Source organism: Diprion similis, chromosome 4 (assembly GCF_021155765.1).
Source record: "Diprion similis isolate iyDipSimi1 chromosome 4, iyDipSimi1.1, whole genome shotgun sequence".
Taxonomy (NCBI): domain Eukaryota; kingdom Metazoa; phylum Arthropoda; class Insecta; order Hymenoptera; family Diprionidae; genus Diprion; species Diprion similis.
In genome coordinates this window covers 16,633,937-16,649,416 of record NC_060108.1, presented here as the reverse complement: position 1 = coordinate 16,649,416, position 15,480 = coordinate 16,633,937, and the positions used below count along the sequence as shown (strand labels likewise).

At 42.1% G+C, this 15,480-nt stretch overlaps 1 protein-coding gene across 6 annotated transcripts in view; it reads left to right on the top strand.

Annotated features, from left to right (window-relative positions):
- LOC124405643 (protein abrupt-like) overlaps window positions 1-15,480 on the top strand; it is a 40,013-nt gene that overhangs the window by 17,274 nt on the left and 7,259 nt on the right. The window contains exon 6 of one of the 6 annotated variants that reach the window (XM_046880716.1): window positions 1,445-2,272. The exons of the other annotated variants lie outside the window; for them this stretch is intronic. Coding sequence (XP_046736672.1) covers window positions 1,445-2,250 — 806 coding nt within the window. The 3' untranslated portion in view covers window positions 2,251-2,272. Of the gene's footprint in view, window positions 1-1,444; window positions 2,273-15,480 lie in introns of those variants that run through there. 6 annotated transcript variants of the gene reach the window in all.

Below are 15,480 nucleotides of genomic sequence, written 5' to 3'. Positions count from 1 at the left end.
ATAAATTTGTCAGTTGATTAATAAATATTTCGCAAGAGGACGAACAAAATTAGCCGATAAAATCGATTAATGGATTCGAAATCGATTAATTGATTGGACGAAACGAGAGAGGAAATAAAATAAACAAATATATACCTTTGGGAAGAGATCGAAACGAAGAGCCAACTAACGATCGTATTAATCATGTTAATTATAATTGCAGTAAAAAGAATATAATCACTAAGCAATAAATAATGAAACGCATGAAAAGTTTTGAGTGTATAAGCTTACTGCATATTTATTTGTTACTGTTTTGTTTTTAGGATTGTTCTTTTTTTTTTCACTCCGAAAAGCGGTTTGTCACAGTTCATTTTTTTTTTCGAATATTTAAATTTAACTGTGATTAGGCGAATCTTTGAATCGTCGATTCTGCTCTTTGCCTGAATAACAGAAAAATGTGCTTTCAGTTTATCGATTTTGACAGAAATTCAAAAAATTTTATTTTGCGTTGATTTTCTATCAAGTTTTTTATCAAACGAGTTTTCGAAGTACGTACCATAAAACAGATTTACGAGGAATATCATCGAAATAGTTTGAGAAAAAAAAGTAATAAATAACGAAACGTACAGTTTGTTATGCAAATTTGGCTGTACCTAGGTGAACCTTCTTCTACGTTTAATACTCATTGATTTTTTACAGCGACGAATGATAAAAGATGAATTTAAAACAATGTCATTCTTAAACATGTCGTGTTTAATGATGATATTTACAGAGATTGTGTAGTAGGTAGTCTGAGTACAACGAGAAAAAAAAAAATGAAAAGAAAGGAAGACATGTTCCTGAAGCATCTGTACAAATTTTATAATTAACGTGTGCCAATTACGTGTGTAGTTAAATTGATAAAACAATAATCACGGCGAAGAAAGAGTGTGAAAAAAAGGAACACCATTTGGAAAACGGATTTAAGTACCCGGAAATAATCGAAAGACATGGAAAAGATAAACAAAGGTGAAATAAAAAACAAAAGAAGAATAGCGAAAGAGATAGAAAAAGCAGAGAAAAGAAAAAAAACGAAAAATGACAAAAAGCGGCGGAAAGGCTGTTCAAATATACGGAAACGCTGCTGGTAAATAATACCCGGCCGACGTATACCATCGTATTACTCTCGGAAATAAATAGAAGTCGAGAAGAGAGAGAGAGAAAGAAAAGAAAGATATACACACGTACACATATACAGCGATCGAGAATAGATAGATAGAGCGAGAGAGCGAGAGAGCGAGAGAGCGAGAGAGGGAGAGAGAGAGAGAGAGAGATATAGAAATGTATAAATAGAGATATAATTTAATATAATAAAAGCGAGCGTGAGAGAGCGCGGAAGGGGGAAGAGGGAATATTTATAATAGTGTTTAAGGAATCAATGCGGAAAGAATTGAGGCTGAAGAGTGACATTGGCTGGTGGTTCCAGGGCGATGGCAGCCCTCGGGAGGAGACGGTTCAGCCTCGAGTTCCGGATGGGTTCCTGGACCGTCGTCGTCGCGGAACGAAATATCGGGTGGCGGGGGAACCGGGTCCGCGACCGGAACCGTGAGCATAACCGGAACCGGAACCGGAACCGGGACAGGCTCGTACCAATCGCAACAGGTCGCAGCCTCGGCGGTTATGCTGAACCAAAAGAGTCAGGAGCTGTCCGTCCTCCTCCACCACGCCGCCGCTGCTACCACCAGCCAGCCGCAGCAGCACGCCGGGATAAACGCGATGAGCCCCGACCTCCAGCTGACGATGATGCACCAAAAGCTCCACGACAACCTCCAGCAATCGCTTCACCACCACCACCATCACCATCACCATCACCAGCAGCATCAGGGATCGGCGAAGAAGAAGATCGAGGGGATGGCGATGCTGCAGGCGAACAACGAGAGCACCAATCACGCGGGGAAACCAAAGTGCCCCGAGTGCGGGAAGATATACTCGAACAACTCGAACCTGAAACAGCACATCGTCAACGTTCACACCGTTCAGACCGAGTACATATCCTGCCATATGTGCAGCAAACAGTTCAAGACCAAACAGTACCTGCAAATACACCTGCTCTCCATGCACGGTATCAGGAAACGGAAAAGCTATCCGGTATACCAGATGCAGCCGACAGCCTCAGCCTCCGCCTCCGCCTCCACCGCCCCCCATACTCAGACTCATCAACAGATCGCCGGACCTCATCAAACACAGCAACAGTATCCGAACCCCGCGCGATGGATCGACGACAAACACTGATACGATTTTACCGTGTGAACGATTCACTTTGTTCGTCGGTTTTTTTTTTTTTATTTTTCTTTTTTTCTTTTTACTCGATGACATCGATCGGCCTTTTCCTTTTTCTTTTTGTCTTTCTCTCATTTTTGAATACGAGTTTTTATTTTTTTTTATTTTTATTGACGTTATCGTTGTTGTTATTATTACTATTATTATCTTTATTATTATCTTTATTTCTTTCGAAAGAGAGAAATTGAAATGGGACCGTTTGGAATGGCGTGACTGTACCTATGTAAGTGAACTGCACGACGAATCGATGATGCGTACGTGAGATTGGTGTAAATATTATTATTAGGCAGTTTTAGCAGCTGGATTGCTTGTAAAGATATTTTTACATTATTTTTAAGAGATACGAGTATGTATTATACATACACACATATATATATATATATATATATATATATATATAGGTATATACATGTAATATTGCATACGCATAGCTGTACGTTTTGGACTGTTGGGATATTCCCAAGTTTCCGCGTTTATCATGATCATGATGATGATGATGATGACGATGACGATAAGCACTTACGCAAATCGAAGTAACCGGGTTTCGAATTTATTTTTTAAAATTCCAAGGAAGAAACGAAACCTGTTCGAAAATATGAAAGCGCCCCGGCTACTCGGTTCGCGCTCGATCCCTGGGATTCCTCTCTCGTCTCGTCTCGTCTGGTCTCTCTTTAACAGCTGACCATAAAATGTAATAAATTGGTTCAATCTAAGCCCATTGAAAATCTAATATCGTCGTAAAGCTTTCTAAAACAACTCAAATCTTCGCCTATAAATCCTGTATATGTAATATATATTATATTTATATACGTATATATATACGTATATGTTGCTTTAATTTATATCGGTGACCGTAAAAATACCATAAACTATTTTACCCGCGTCGGGCACCACTCGATATCCCTCCGTTTATTGCCTCCGAATGACTTACTGCTAATACTTGCTCCCTGACAGCTGTCTGACAACGCTTTTGTCTGTATATGTATATTCATTTTTTGACGATTTTTTCTTTTTTTTTTTTTTCTACCCTTAACCGTCCAATATTTCTCTATTCGCCTGATTTTATTTCGTCGTACAATTCTCAAATCCCTTCCAAATACTGAGTCAAATTACACTTGCCAACAATCGAGCGTGCGTTTTACTTCGTCGTTGATTTCCATGAATTTCGTAAAATGAAGTCGTCTCTATTAATTCATAGATTTTTCATACATTTACTCAGTTTGTTTTTAATTTTACAAATTTCGTTACACATTTTCTAACACACTCGTGTGTTAATACCGTAATCAAAAGATACAGAGTCTAAACGAATTGAAACGCGAGAGAATAATAAAAAGTCGATAGTTCCAGGAGCTGTGCAAGAGTTCAATTTTTTTTTTCCCCCCGTCTTTTCTCCACTCCATTACGTCGAGGAAGTAACAAAAATCTTCCCGGAGTTCTTCCGAGTTTTCTTCGACTCCGAACGTTATCAGGGAAAATCTAGCCTCTTTTTATATCGAACGTAGGAAGCTTTCGGCCTCCTCTTCCTCCGCCTCGCCCTCCACCCTTACAGTCGTACTCCAACGAACCAACGGACCTACCTACCTACCTACCTACCCTTCACTCACTCCTCGCTGGGCACAATTAATCCTGCTCCTCCATTACATCGCCTCCACCCACCCGCCGTCTTTAACCCAACCCTGTATACCTTTACCTATATACACACAGACACACGCAAACACACACATATAAATATATATATGTATATATACACACGTATATACATATAGAACGCCAACCACCAAAAACTTCCTAAACCCAGTCAGTCCGCGGACTCAACCTCAACCTCGTCCTCCCCTTCCGCCTTACACCTCCCCTCCAAACCCGCCAACTCGCTATCGAATTCTTCTTTAATCCAACGTGGGAGGTGCTGACGGACATGCAACGCTTTTTCTCGCCCTCCAAACGACCCTCAGACAGAAATGCGAGCTTCAATCGAACTCACGAGTTATAGGGTGTACACCCTTAATCCACCAACTACATTAGCGATTGTCCCGGTTTTTTTTCAGTTTTCTTTTTTCTTTTTTGTTTTCTCTTATACCTTGAATGGAAAAAATATCCAAGATCATTTCTTGGATTTTCATTGTATATATGTATATCTACCTCCATTTAAGTTCTTGCAATTTCTTTTCAGTCGTCTTACTTTTACTGGTTACAAAGTTGTAAATAAACCGTTTTTCTTCATAGAAATTTATATTCCTGAAATCGTCGAATGATTCAACTATACGTTATTTCAAATTTGAAAGCTGTTTGAAATTGTGAAAATAATCGTGATTCTTTGTATAAATTTTTCTAACACTACTTTCTCGAACACTTGACTTTTTTTTTTTTTTTTGGACACATTTCCAGATAATCGATCTAAACTTTTCTTTCGCGATGCCAAATGTAAGGGTTACGTCATTATCAATAATTCATTTCTTACCGTTAACTTTAACAAAAAAAAAAAAAAAACAAAAAAAAAAAAATGTTTTCATCAACAAGCGTGAGCCATGACGTAATGCGACAAACTTTAACTGCAGTTTGTTCTTTTTTATAAACACACGCCTGATTGGATGCACCAAAGTGTAATTAAAAATCAAATGTTTGTTTTTTCTTGAAATCTTTTTTCGTTCTTCCGGTTTCAACTACTACCGACCCTTTCTGGTAAAATTCTTGTGAATTAAACGGCGGGCGTTTCATGAACAGATTGCAACCGGACGTACATCGTACTCGCGTATTGATCTCGACGATTCGACAAACAGCGCCCACCACTTTCGTCTCTCTCTCTCCTTTTCTCTAACTCTCTTTCTCACTTCTCCGATTTCTACGGTTCGCTATTCTCTCTTCCTCTCTCTCTCTCTCTCTCTCTCTCTCTCTCTCTCTCTCTCTCTCTCACCCTCCACCCTTCCCCCCTCTCTCCCTTTCTCTTTCTCACTCCTCCTCTTCTTACCCCTATAAACCGACCTAGCGTACCCAACCAACAGCTAGCTGCTAGCTCTGTTCCGTCTTCTTTGATTCCACACACTTCGATCCACCCTCTCATTTTATCCACTCCTAATACCATCGTACCAGCGCAGCCGGGACGAAATTTTTCTTCATTTGTCCGTTTCTTTTTTCTACCCCTCTCTCTTCCTCGCTTTACAATCTGCATAATTGTTTCCTATTCTTTGTTTTACATTTTTCAATTATCGTCTTTTTTCTTCCTCCACCTCTTGTCGTTGTTTTAATCACGTAAAGGTGCAAGAAGTCACCATGTATGGAGAATCGTTGGTAAGGATTCCTTCTCTTTTTCTTTCGTCCAATTTTATTTTGTTATTTTTTTCTCTCTCTTCTAGCGCGTAGAAAACTCGTGACAAAACAAACTGTGCTGCCTTATCCAATCTCGAATCCGAGTACGAAAAGCAACCCTCGGCTCTTTTCCTCCCTAGTTGCAGGACCTCTTCTCTCCTCCCTCATTTCTTTTCCCTCTTCTTTGTCCTTTCATCCCTTACCTCGAACCTTGGGCCGTCGTCGAGTCGCGGGGACTCAAGTCTTCGCGTAATGGAGGCCGCCTCGGTGGCAGAGGCAACGACAGTGCGCGCATTTGTTCCCTAAACCCGTTCTTACGCCTTTTCTTTACCCTCCATTTTCCACCCTCCTCCACCTACCCCCTCACCTCTTGCTGCGCCACTGCGTCCGACGTGTGGTCGACCTTCCCCCTCCCTCCTCTCGTCACCCTCACGTTCATCCACCTACCTTTACCTACCATCTGACCACTCCCTTCGTTCTCGTCTTATTTTGTCCCATCAGCGTAAAAGTCTACTAGGTATAGAACGAAGGAAAAAAGGAAAGAGGAGGAAAAAAAAATAAACGTGAACTTGGATAGAAAAAAGAAAGAGGATACAAAAATGACGAGAGACTGCAGAGCGAGGAAGGAAGAGAATGTGAAAGGAGAGCAAAGAGACAGAGAGAGAGAGAGAAAGAGAAAGAGAGGGTAAGGCCTGTGACCAGATCCCCTCAAGCGCAAGTCAGTACATAAGAAGCGAAACATTTAGAATGTAAAAGAGAGAGAAAAAAAATACTCGAACCTACCTCAAGTCTTTCCTCCGTCAAGAAGACTCCAGTTTTCAGTGTAATCACACAAACGTGAAGAGGGTGGGAAGGGAAAGAATCGTATCACGCTGGCAGATCCCAACTCATCTTCCGTTTCTCACTTTCACACATCACGGTGTCGATTAAGACGAAACTTTTATCTTTTCTTTATTTATTATTCCACTTTATTTACGGTTAGTATCATAAATTTTATATTATCATTCTGCTCTATTTCCATTCAAGCAACGACGATTTTTCGCATATTTGCATAACAGATGAAAGAAACGGTTTTAACCTACAATCGAGGTTCGAGTTCGTAATCGTAATACGAGAAACTTGGTATTTATGCATACGGCCGCACGGGTGTGGTCGCAAAGATTGAGTAAAAAAAGAAAAGGTAGAAAGAAAAAAGAAACAACTTTGATACATAGGAAAGAAAACATCCGTATAATAAGCATAGATATAGGTATACATATACGAGTACATGGCCGGTAGATATGGAGACGGATAAGCTGCTGCTCACCTTATACTTCCGGGGATGCGATGGCGTGCTTTGGACGTGCATGTGTAACCCGGATATACGTCTGCACGTAGCTTTATCTCACTTTTTTCCTCTCCTTCCGCCTTCCCTGTCTTTTTTGCTTTTTCTTTCTCTTTTTCTTTTTTTCATTTCATCCACCGCTGCTCGTCGCTATTGCCCAACTTTCGAGATAATGCCGGGGTTGAAAAAAAACTTTTTTAAGAAATCCGCTCTATGCACGAACTGTGTTCGGTATTGTATACATACATATATACATACATATGTGTATATATGTATATTTACGTAAACATGTGTGGGAAATGACGACGTCGATTGCGGGGGCGGTTTTCATTCGGACTGGCATGGTAAATAAAGAGAAGGGAAAAGCCCCTTCGATAAATCGGCAACCAGATACTCCTTAAAATTAAACTGCCCAACTTTTCTCTCTTTCTTTCTTTCTTTTTTTTTTTTTTCTTTTTGTTACTTCCTTTTATCAACCGCGTATCTCGGCGCCACTCCGCGTTGTCAATCTCGTCTATATACTTCTGTTTGTCCCGGATTCTGCAGCTCAGATTCAACATCTTCATGTAACTTCAACTTTTTCGATGCTCGTAGTTTGCACAGTTCGAGGTTTGGGGGCTCGGATCGACGGCGGATCCTTTAGTATTCAAGATTCGATTATATGACGTAGGAATTGGTTTCGTTTCCTTATGCTTTTTTTTTTTTTCTTCATCTCATAAAAAAGGGCGAAAATGGCACCGATCTTGATCGGTTGATTTCTTTTCTTTTCTTTTCTTTTCTTTTCTTTCCTCTACTCTTTGTCGTCTCGTGGTTCCCTCATTCTACATGTAAAGCTCCGCGCGGTCGATTGGAAAATTGTCAGAAATGCCGCGTAACACCGAGAGTGAAAGTGTCAGATGCTGAGTGCGGTCATTCATATAATGAGATAGGATGATCGGACGGAGATAACGAAGGACGGAAAGTCTCAATGATATCTCGTTTCGTAAAACGGACCTCTCTCTCTCTCTGTAAAAACATGAAATGCATATTATCGACGGGTAAATTAAGTTTTTCTCAACGACTTCTCGTGGAGGGTAGGATAAACTTTAATAACTATTTATCAGGAATTTATTTTCTTATCTTTTAATTTTGAGAAATTAATCATACCTCGTAAAGATAAAGATTAAATCAGCGAAAAGTAAAGAAAGAAAAAAATGAGAAGCGCGTTGTCGAAAGAACCAAAACTCAACTCGTTTAAAATTTCACGTTTCGAGGTGAAAGATCTTTATTATCTCCGACGTTTCTTTTTTTTTTCTTCTTCCTTTCCGCTTTCAACCGGGCAAAATGACCGGAGACCGATCGATATCTAGATAAGGCTCGGTGGGATTTCCTGGTGCGTTTGAAAATCCTTGAGAAGGTATTACATTCGCCCTACTTTTTGGGGCTTAGGTAAGGGCATCGCCTGATGCAGGCTGGGGGTGGCGACGAGGACGATGATGGCGGCGGCAAACTTTCGATTACATTTACGTTTTGTAGATTAGAGGCCATCTATCACTCAGATTCGATCGAGATAGGATACGGTTTTCCTTCGGTCTACTCGAGATGGTTATCCCGCAGGATCCGTGCACTCAACATCGGCCAAGGCGAGCCGGGAACGATAGGCGTCGAATGTGCAGGATATCCCAGGTTAGGTCCCCCACGTTCCCATCTGTGAGGGTTTTTTAAAAAATTCTGGAATCGCTACCGAAAGTTCGGCTGGCACCGGTGCGCTGACATCCCTGCAATAACCCAAGACACGCGAGATAAATTGGGGGTTGGGGGATGACGGGAGGACGGTAGGAATGGGGCGGGGGCGGGGGAGGGGGAAAAATACTTCTGTATTAGTCCTGGCGACGTTGTCGCCGCCGCCGTTCCGTCGCTTCGCTTCGCTTCGTCGTTACACCGCGGCGTGCGTGCGTGACTACGACGGATAACACGACGCGCCTTATACCAGGGTGTGTGTGTGTGTGTGTGTGTGTGTGTGTGGAGCATCTCTTTTTTCTCTTTTTCCTTTTCCCTTTTCTCTATCTCCTTTCTCCTTTCTCCTTTTCTCGATTTCGGAGAAGGAGAAGGAAGTTGAAAGCGGTATACAGGGAGTCCGTATAGCACGTGTACGTCTTACTTTCACCCGTCCCTTTGCCTCCCTTATTTGTTTTTCTCTTTCTCTCTATCTCTCTCTCTCTCTCTCACCTCCTTTCCCGTTTTGCCTGCCTCCTCTCGTTCCTTTCTTCTCCCCTTTTTTCTTGCTTTTTACTTTATATCGTACCTCCGCTGGATCATCGCAACCTTCCTACGCGACGAGCCCGGTCGAGTCGTCAAATATTTAACGAGCCAACCTTTGGCGTGGCCTCTTCTGAACGTGCCGACACTTTTGACACACGATGCTTACATATATGTGTGTGTGTAATATAGGTACACAGTCGTTGCGGGTGTAGTAGAGTCGCATACGGATCTTGATTTGGCCTCTCATTCTCCCTCTCTTTCTACTGACTTCTCCAAATTTCATCCGGTAATCCCTCGTTTCCCGGGTTTCTACACAGACGTAAACCCTACGTGGGTGAAACTTGACGCGGTGTAGGTGTAGGTGAAGGTGGTAGGTACGCCGGAGAATCTAGTCGGACGCCTATCTTGTCTTTTCCAACCCCCACCCCCACCCCCACCCCCACCTCTCTACGAGACGCCGTTCGGCGTGGAGAGTAATGGTTGTGGATCAGAGGCGAATTACAATTGTCATTTGTCGAGGAAAGTAATATAGCCGAGGAAGATCGCCCTCTTTTTTGGGCTGGCTGCTGGACGCGGAGTCGAAGGGATATTAGGGAGCCGGGCTATGCAGGAAGAGAGGCGAAAGGGAGAACGGGGAGGGGCAAGATTAAGGGGATAGTTGCCCAGGACACACGTGTCGTGCGGGTCCTTAACCCTCGAGGCATTCCTTATCACGTGACCTCCCAGGTCTTATCCGAGCTCCACTTTCGGCGCACTCTCTTCCTCCATTCCCCTATTCCCCTATTTCTTTCTTTCTCTCCGCTCCTCTCCTCGATCGATCCCGATTTCCTTCATCCGTTGCCTTCTCATCCCCGGAATTCCGCGTACCTACTAGTTTACCCCGCTCTGTAAAATTACATCGGCACTTACTTCCGGCCATTACATCGATTCCTCAGGCCTCTCCCCCATACCGCGATGCGGGAAATGCAGTGAAATATTGCGTGACGACAGCAACGCCGCAGCGCTTTCTTCTTACCCCCGGGTTAGCTTGTTTTCAAACCATTTGAAACTGGGCCTATCGACCCATTTCCTTTTCGAACCGTCAGACGCGGAGTTGGAAAGTAACCGAACGGCGAGGATCGCTCTTAGGATCCTGGATCTGAAGTAAGGATCTACTCGACGAGGAATTAGGATCCGACCGCAGGAATGGCGAGCGGAGATGTTCGCTATTCGCGAGGAGGGCTCTTTAATGGCACTTGGAGTTCACTGCCCCAGCTGACGGTGTCGCTACTGCGGCCGCCTTCTCCCGGGATCCGTCAATGCCGCGGTGTTTATTTTGCTCACTTCCTTGACGGGATCATCCTCTATACGCGAAGGAGCGTTCATCCCGTCTCAGCCGTCGCGTCGCTGAAGAGCTTTGCAAGTTCGATTGAATACCTCTTCTCAACGATTTGGAGTAAAAAATGGTCCGATTGATAGTTTTCCTCGCCTACCAGATTTCGACCTTCTCTCCTCGTTCTCCACTCTTGGTGAATGATAGTGGTAATCTCGAGACGTCCTTATACCATACCCAGCCCGGATCACCGGGAACTTAAGGGAAAGGTTTCGCGGTCCATTCTCTCGCGTAAAAGCTTCTAACCTTTTTATATCAGTCGGTTCTCCAGGGGGACGCCGACGTGGTCCAACAACTGACGCGCCCTTTGACCTTTCACTTTTCTTACCAACGCTCCTCTGTCTCCCTCCGTCCTGCCATTTCTGTCACTTCCCGTCACTCCCTGTCACCTCTGCCCGCGGTCCTTTTTCGTCCTTTTTTTCTTTATTCCTCATCCGGCTGCACCGCCGCGTATAAAATTCCTTCTCGGATCGCGGCCGGTAACATCCTCGAGGAATAACGCTCATCCATCTACCTCTACGTGCAATTTCACGCGTCGGAGACTTCTTCACCTCCCCTCATCCCTCCTTATCTAACCACCTCCACCTCCTAGGCTTGCTTCGAATGCTCTTCGGCGTCGAAAGGATCTACCGAGGACAGTAATTATTCGATACGAAGTTTAGTGTATCGGACTGGGTTGGATTTTTAATGACATGATTTCGGATTCCGGGAGTGCAAAATGGCAGTTTGTGTTGCGGCGAGAAGGAGTCTCGGCAAGTCGGCGGGCAAGGAGGCGTAAACTGACTAGCCTCGAGTCCAGGGCGAGAGAAGCAGGAGAGAAGGCTTCCAAGCTTCCTGAGGGTCCTGGGATCGATGCCCGTGCAATTCCCCGCACATGTCCGCATTGATCTGCCCTCACTTGCCCCCGGCGCTCCACCGCCACCCCCGAGCGGTCCTCCACCCCCAGTATACTCGGCTCTCCTTTCTTTCCTTTTCCTTTTCCTTTTCCTTTTCCTTTCCGTTTCCTTTACCTCTACCTCTCCTCTCCACTCCTCCCCGCCCCCTCAAGTCATTCCAACTACGTCAATTCACCCTCTATTTTTTCCTAACGCGAGGCCCACGCCACTTGCGGCTCTTATAAATCTCAACGGTCGATTCGTGCAAGCAGAAACTCTCTTTCTGTCTTTCTCTTTCCTCGTCCCTCCGGCGTTTCCTATCTTTCTTTATCTGCCTCTCGGGTGCCTGTAGGAAAAAGAGCGTTGGCAAACACGGGGAAAAACATGCTTTTTCAATTCGTTGAAAACAAGTATCGTCACTCTCCACACGAATATCCACGTTTCTAATTCTCCGATACGGAATATATACTAGTTCTGTCGGCGCGTACCAACTCAGATCTGTGTGTATAACACTTTTCAGACTTTCCGATCGGTTCCCTTTTCTTTCACCATTTTTTTTTTTCACACTATTTTCTTACCCCTCAATATCCCCTTCGTTCAACTTGCGGATGCGGAGTCAACGGTGCAGCGCTTTTTTCGATCTTTCTAATGCAAAAGAGCAGAAAACAAAAATAAATATGCACATTACCAAGTTCAGGAATGTTTAATACGTTAGAGATTGTACGAAATGAAGTCGAGAAATCGTTCGGTCAATCATGAATCGCGGTGGTGCAACAATTACTTTTTTATATCTCTTTATATTATTTATACTCCGTTCAATTTTTTCTTTCTTTTTTTTTTTTTTTTTTTTTCTTAATTGTTCTTTCCTCTTCCTTATTTTTCTCTCATACAGTATATATCTACCTGCCTTCCTTTTGCTTCTTCTTCCTTTTGCCGAGCAGAAAGAAATGAGGGACTCCTTTTATGATTAGCACCCGGGGGAATCCAAAAGACATGCCCAGGGATTGAATTCCGCGCTTCGTTTGGAAACAATTGCGCTCCGTTACGTGGCCATCTTCTATCTTATAAACCTATGTATACATATACTTACTTATACAAGTGTATTGATTATTGCCTTACTTCCCTGTTTTTTCTCTTCATTGAGCATCTTTGTACCTGCTTATGCGTAGGCTGCAGACAATATTCTTCACGTTTCATTAATTGCTGAATTTCCGAATTTGTAAAAAGATTTTTCATACCTTGCCTGAGAAGGGAGTGATTTGTTTCTTCTTGGTCTTTAGGACGTATTTCTTCTTTCTGCAAAAGCTTCATTCGTAAAAAAGAACGGACAGATAAGTTATAAGTGAAAATTTAAGATCGGTATTGATTAATTGTTGAATTAGTTTATTGTCCAACGTTGGGCAGAAGAGAAAGAGAAAGATTACGGAAGAGCGAACGTTCGAAGAAAAGGAAGAAAAGAAAAATCTAGAGAGAGAGAGAGAGAGAGAGAAGGAGAAGGAGAAGATTTATACAGAGAGAAAAGAAGGCAGTGCTTCTTTCACGTTTACGATTCAACGTCGAGGCGCAATTCTATCTTATACGATTCTTTTCTATTTTTGGACAATATGCTGGGAACACGCGGCGATATCAGATTGGAATCAACTACCTATGCCTAGCGAATAGAATACGGGCCCCAATTTTATACGTACAATACCTACAAAATCCGTATATTTTTATATCTATATAAACATTCACACACAGAGTTTCTGTAAAATTAAATTATCCTCTCACAGCTGTTCTAGAATGCAAAAGAGGTGGAAGAAAAATCGGACATACGTATAACGACGACTTGCAATTTTTTTTTTCCCCTCTTGGAGAATCTTGAAAATATCGGCAACACTTTTTCACCTTTTATTACACGGGAAGAAATTTACCCTCACCAACAACGTCTGCGTGTATAGCGTATCTTACATGCGTATCTCTGGATCTCTATTTACAGCTAAGGCTTATGTGCCTTTACGTATATGTATTTGGATACACGAGAGTGCAGGGAGGCGAAGATAGCCGAGCTGGAAGGCACTCGGGAATATTTAGACCGGATGGGGCAGACATGACAGACGTTCTAAATTGCTATTGTAAGTTGCGGATATTGAACGTTCGCAGACACGTCTAGGTTCTTTTTTTTTTCGTTTTTTTCGTTTTTTTTTTAGTTCTTTTCTCCCCTTTCTTTTTTCTCCGAATACACATATACATAACTAACACCGTGCTTGATCGATCGATCAGCTTTCCATACATCACAAAACGGTTGCTCATTTTTCGCGATTTGTTTCTGTTGAAAACAATACGAAAACGAGGATATTTTCAAGTTTCAGAGTCATACGGGATTCGATTATATTAGACTTTTTTTTTCTTATTTTTATTTGTCACTTTTCCGATCTGTAATCTCTACCGCATAATCCACATCCAATTATATTTTTCCGTATTTCGTTTTTCCTTGATTCTTTTATTTTTACTCTCGTTTCTACTAGAAAACATAATTATTTCGAGCTCGTATAGCGGCGTGGTTTCTGATTAGGCTGATCTTTTAAGGCTTTTTCTCTAAGCCCAGAGAATTCAATTAAACACGAGTTTGTTAATTGGATCCCCGGAGATCTAAGTTATCTGATTAATAATGAAGTTGCATTTTGTTTGGAACGACGGAAAGTAGGTATATACATATAGACTAAAAACTTGGTCGAATAAAGGTTTTATATATTATCTACAACGTTTTAGAACGGCAAAATTATTACAGACTTATAGAGGAACTCTGAAGAAGTTTTTGGATTTATCGAATTATCGAAAAACTTGGGGAAATATTCTTTATTGAATAGCCGAAACTTCACATATTCCTAAATGACACTGGCTCAACTTTTGGTCGAGAAAAATATTTTCCTCGTCGACCGGTTTAATGGCTACTCGACGCTGAATTTCATTTTCTTTATGGATATATATATATATATATATATATATATATATGTATATATATATATATATATATATATATATGTTATAGTTAGTAAATACTTCTATTCCTGCTTCATCGAAAATAGATTTTATTACAGGCGGAACAAATTTCTCAAAAAAATATACATTTCAGATTGTTTAAATTTATAGCCAAGAGATGAGGTGTCTGAAATAATTCTAATCGTTTCAATTAAGGTATCACATGTGGTCGATAAGGTGAAAAAAATCTTTACCACACGATTTTAATTTCGTCTCTAATTTCCGCGGACATATATTAACAAACGTTTAATTGTTCGATTCCTTTTCGAAAATTCTGAACAGTTTGAAAGAAAATTAAGAAAGTGAAAACTCTAGATGATTTCCCCGAAGTTCTTTTCGACGATTAATCAATTCGGCGACTTTGAAACACCCGTCGAAACTTTTGCCAAAGGCACAATATACATATATATATATATATATATATATATATATATATATATATATATATATTCTACTACTGTATATATCTTGCGGAGGAGCAAACGAACGAACGAACGCGCGGAAAGGCCTACGCTGGCACTCTAATGGACCGCCACAATCATCATGGTTTGCTACGAAATCCATTCTCTCTCCTTCTCTAATTCACCCTTCCACCCTTCCTCCCAGCCTCCGGCTCCATTCAATCAAGCCAAGGCTGAGGTGCTCGAGATCCGCTTCCTCTTAGCCCCGGACTACCCGGGCCGCCAAAATTCCCCTTTCTTTCATTCCATTCGTCTTCTTTCTCTTTCTCTTTATCTTCCTTCTCTCTTTTCTCAAACTTTCGAGAACTATTTTTATTCCCAGTGGATTTAAATCTCGGTTGAAATACCGCCCGGTTTCGAGTAGCTCTCCGCGACACGCTGCCGCTCCGTATAGTAAAGTTTGGCAGTTCTATGGGACAATCAAAATTCGTCCTCCTTTTCCTCATTTTCTCAGTGTCGTTTCGTTTCGTTTCGTTTCGTTTCGTTTCCGAGGATGAAGCAAACTTTTCTGTATTCGTAAGGTATTTCCTTGTACCCCATATACCCCATTCGCCCTCCCTCCCTCCCACTCGACGGACACGGACG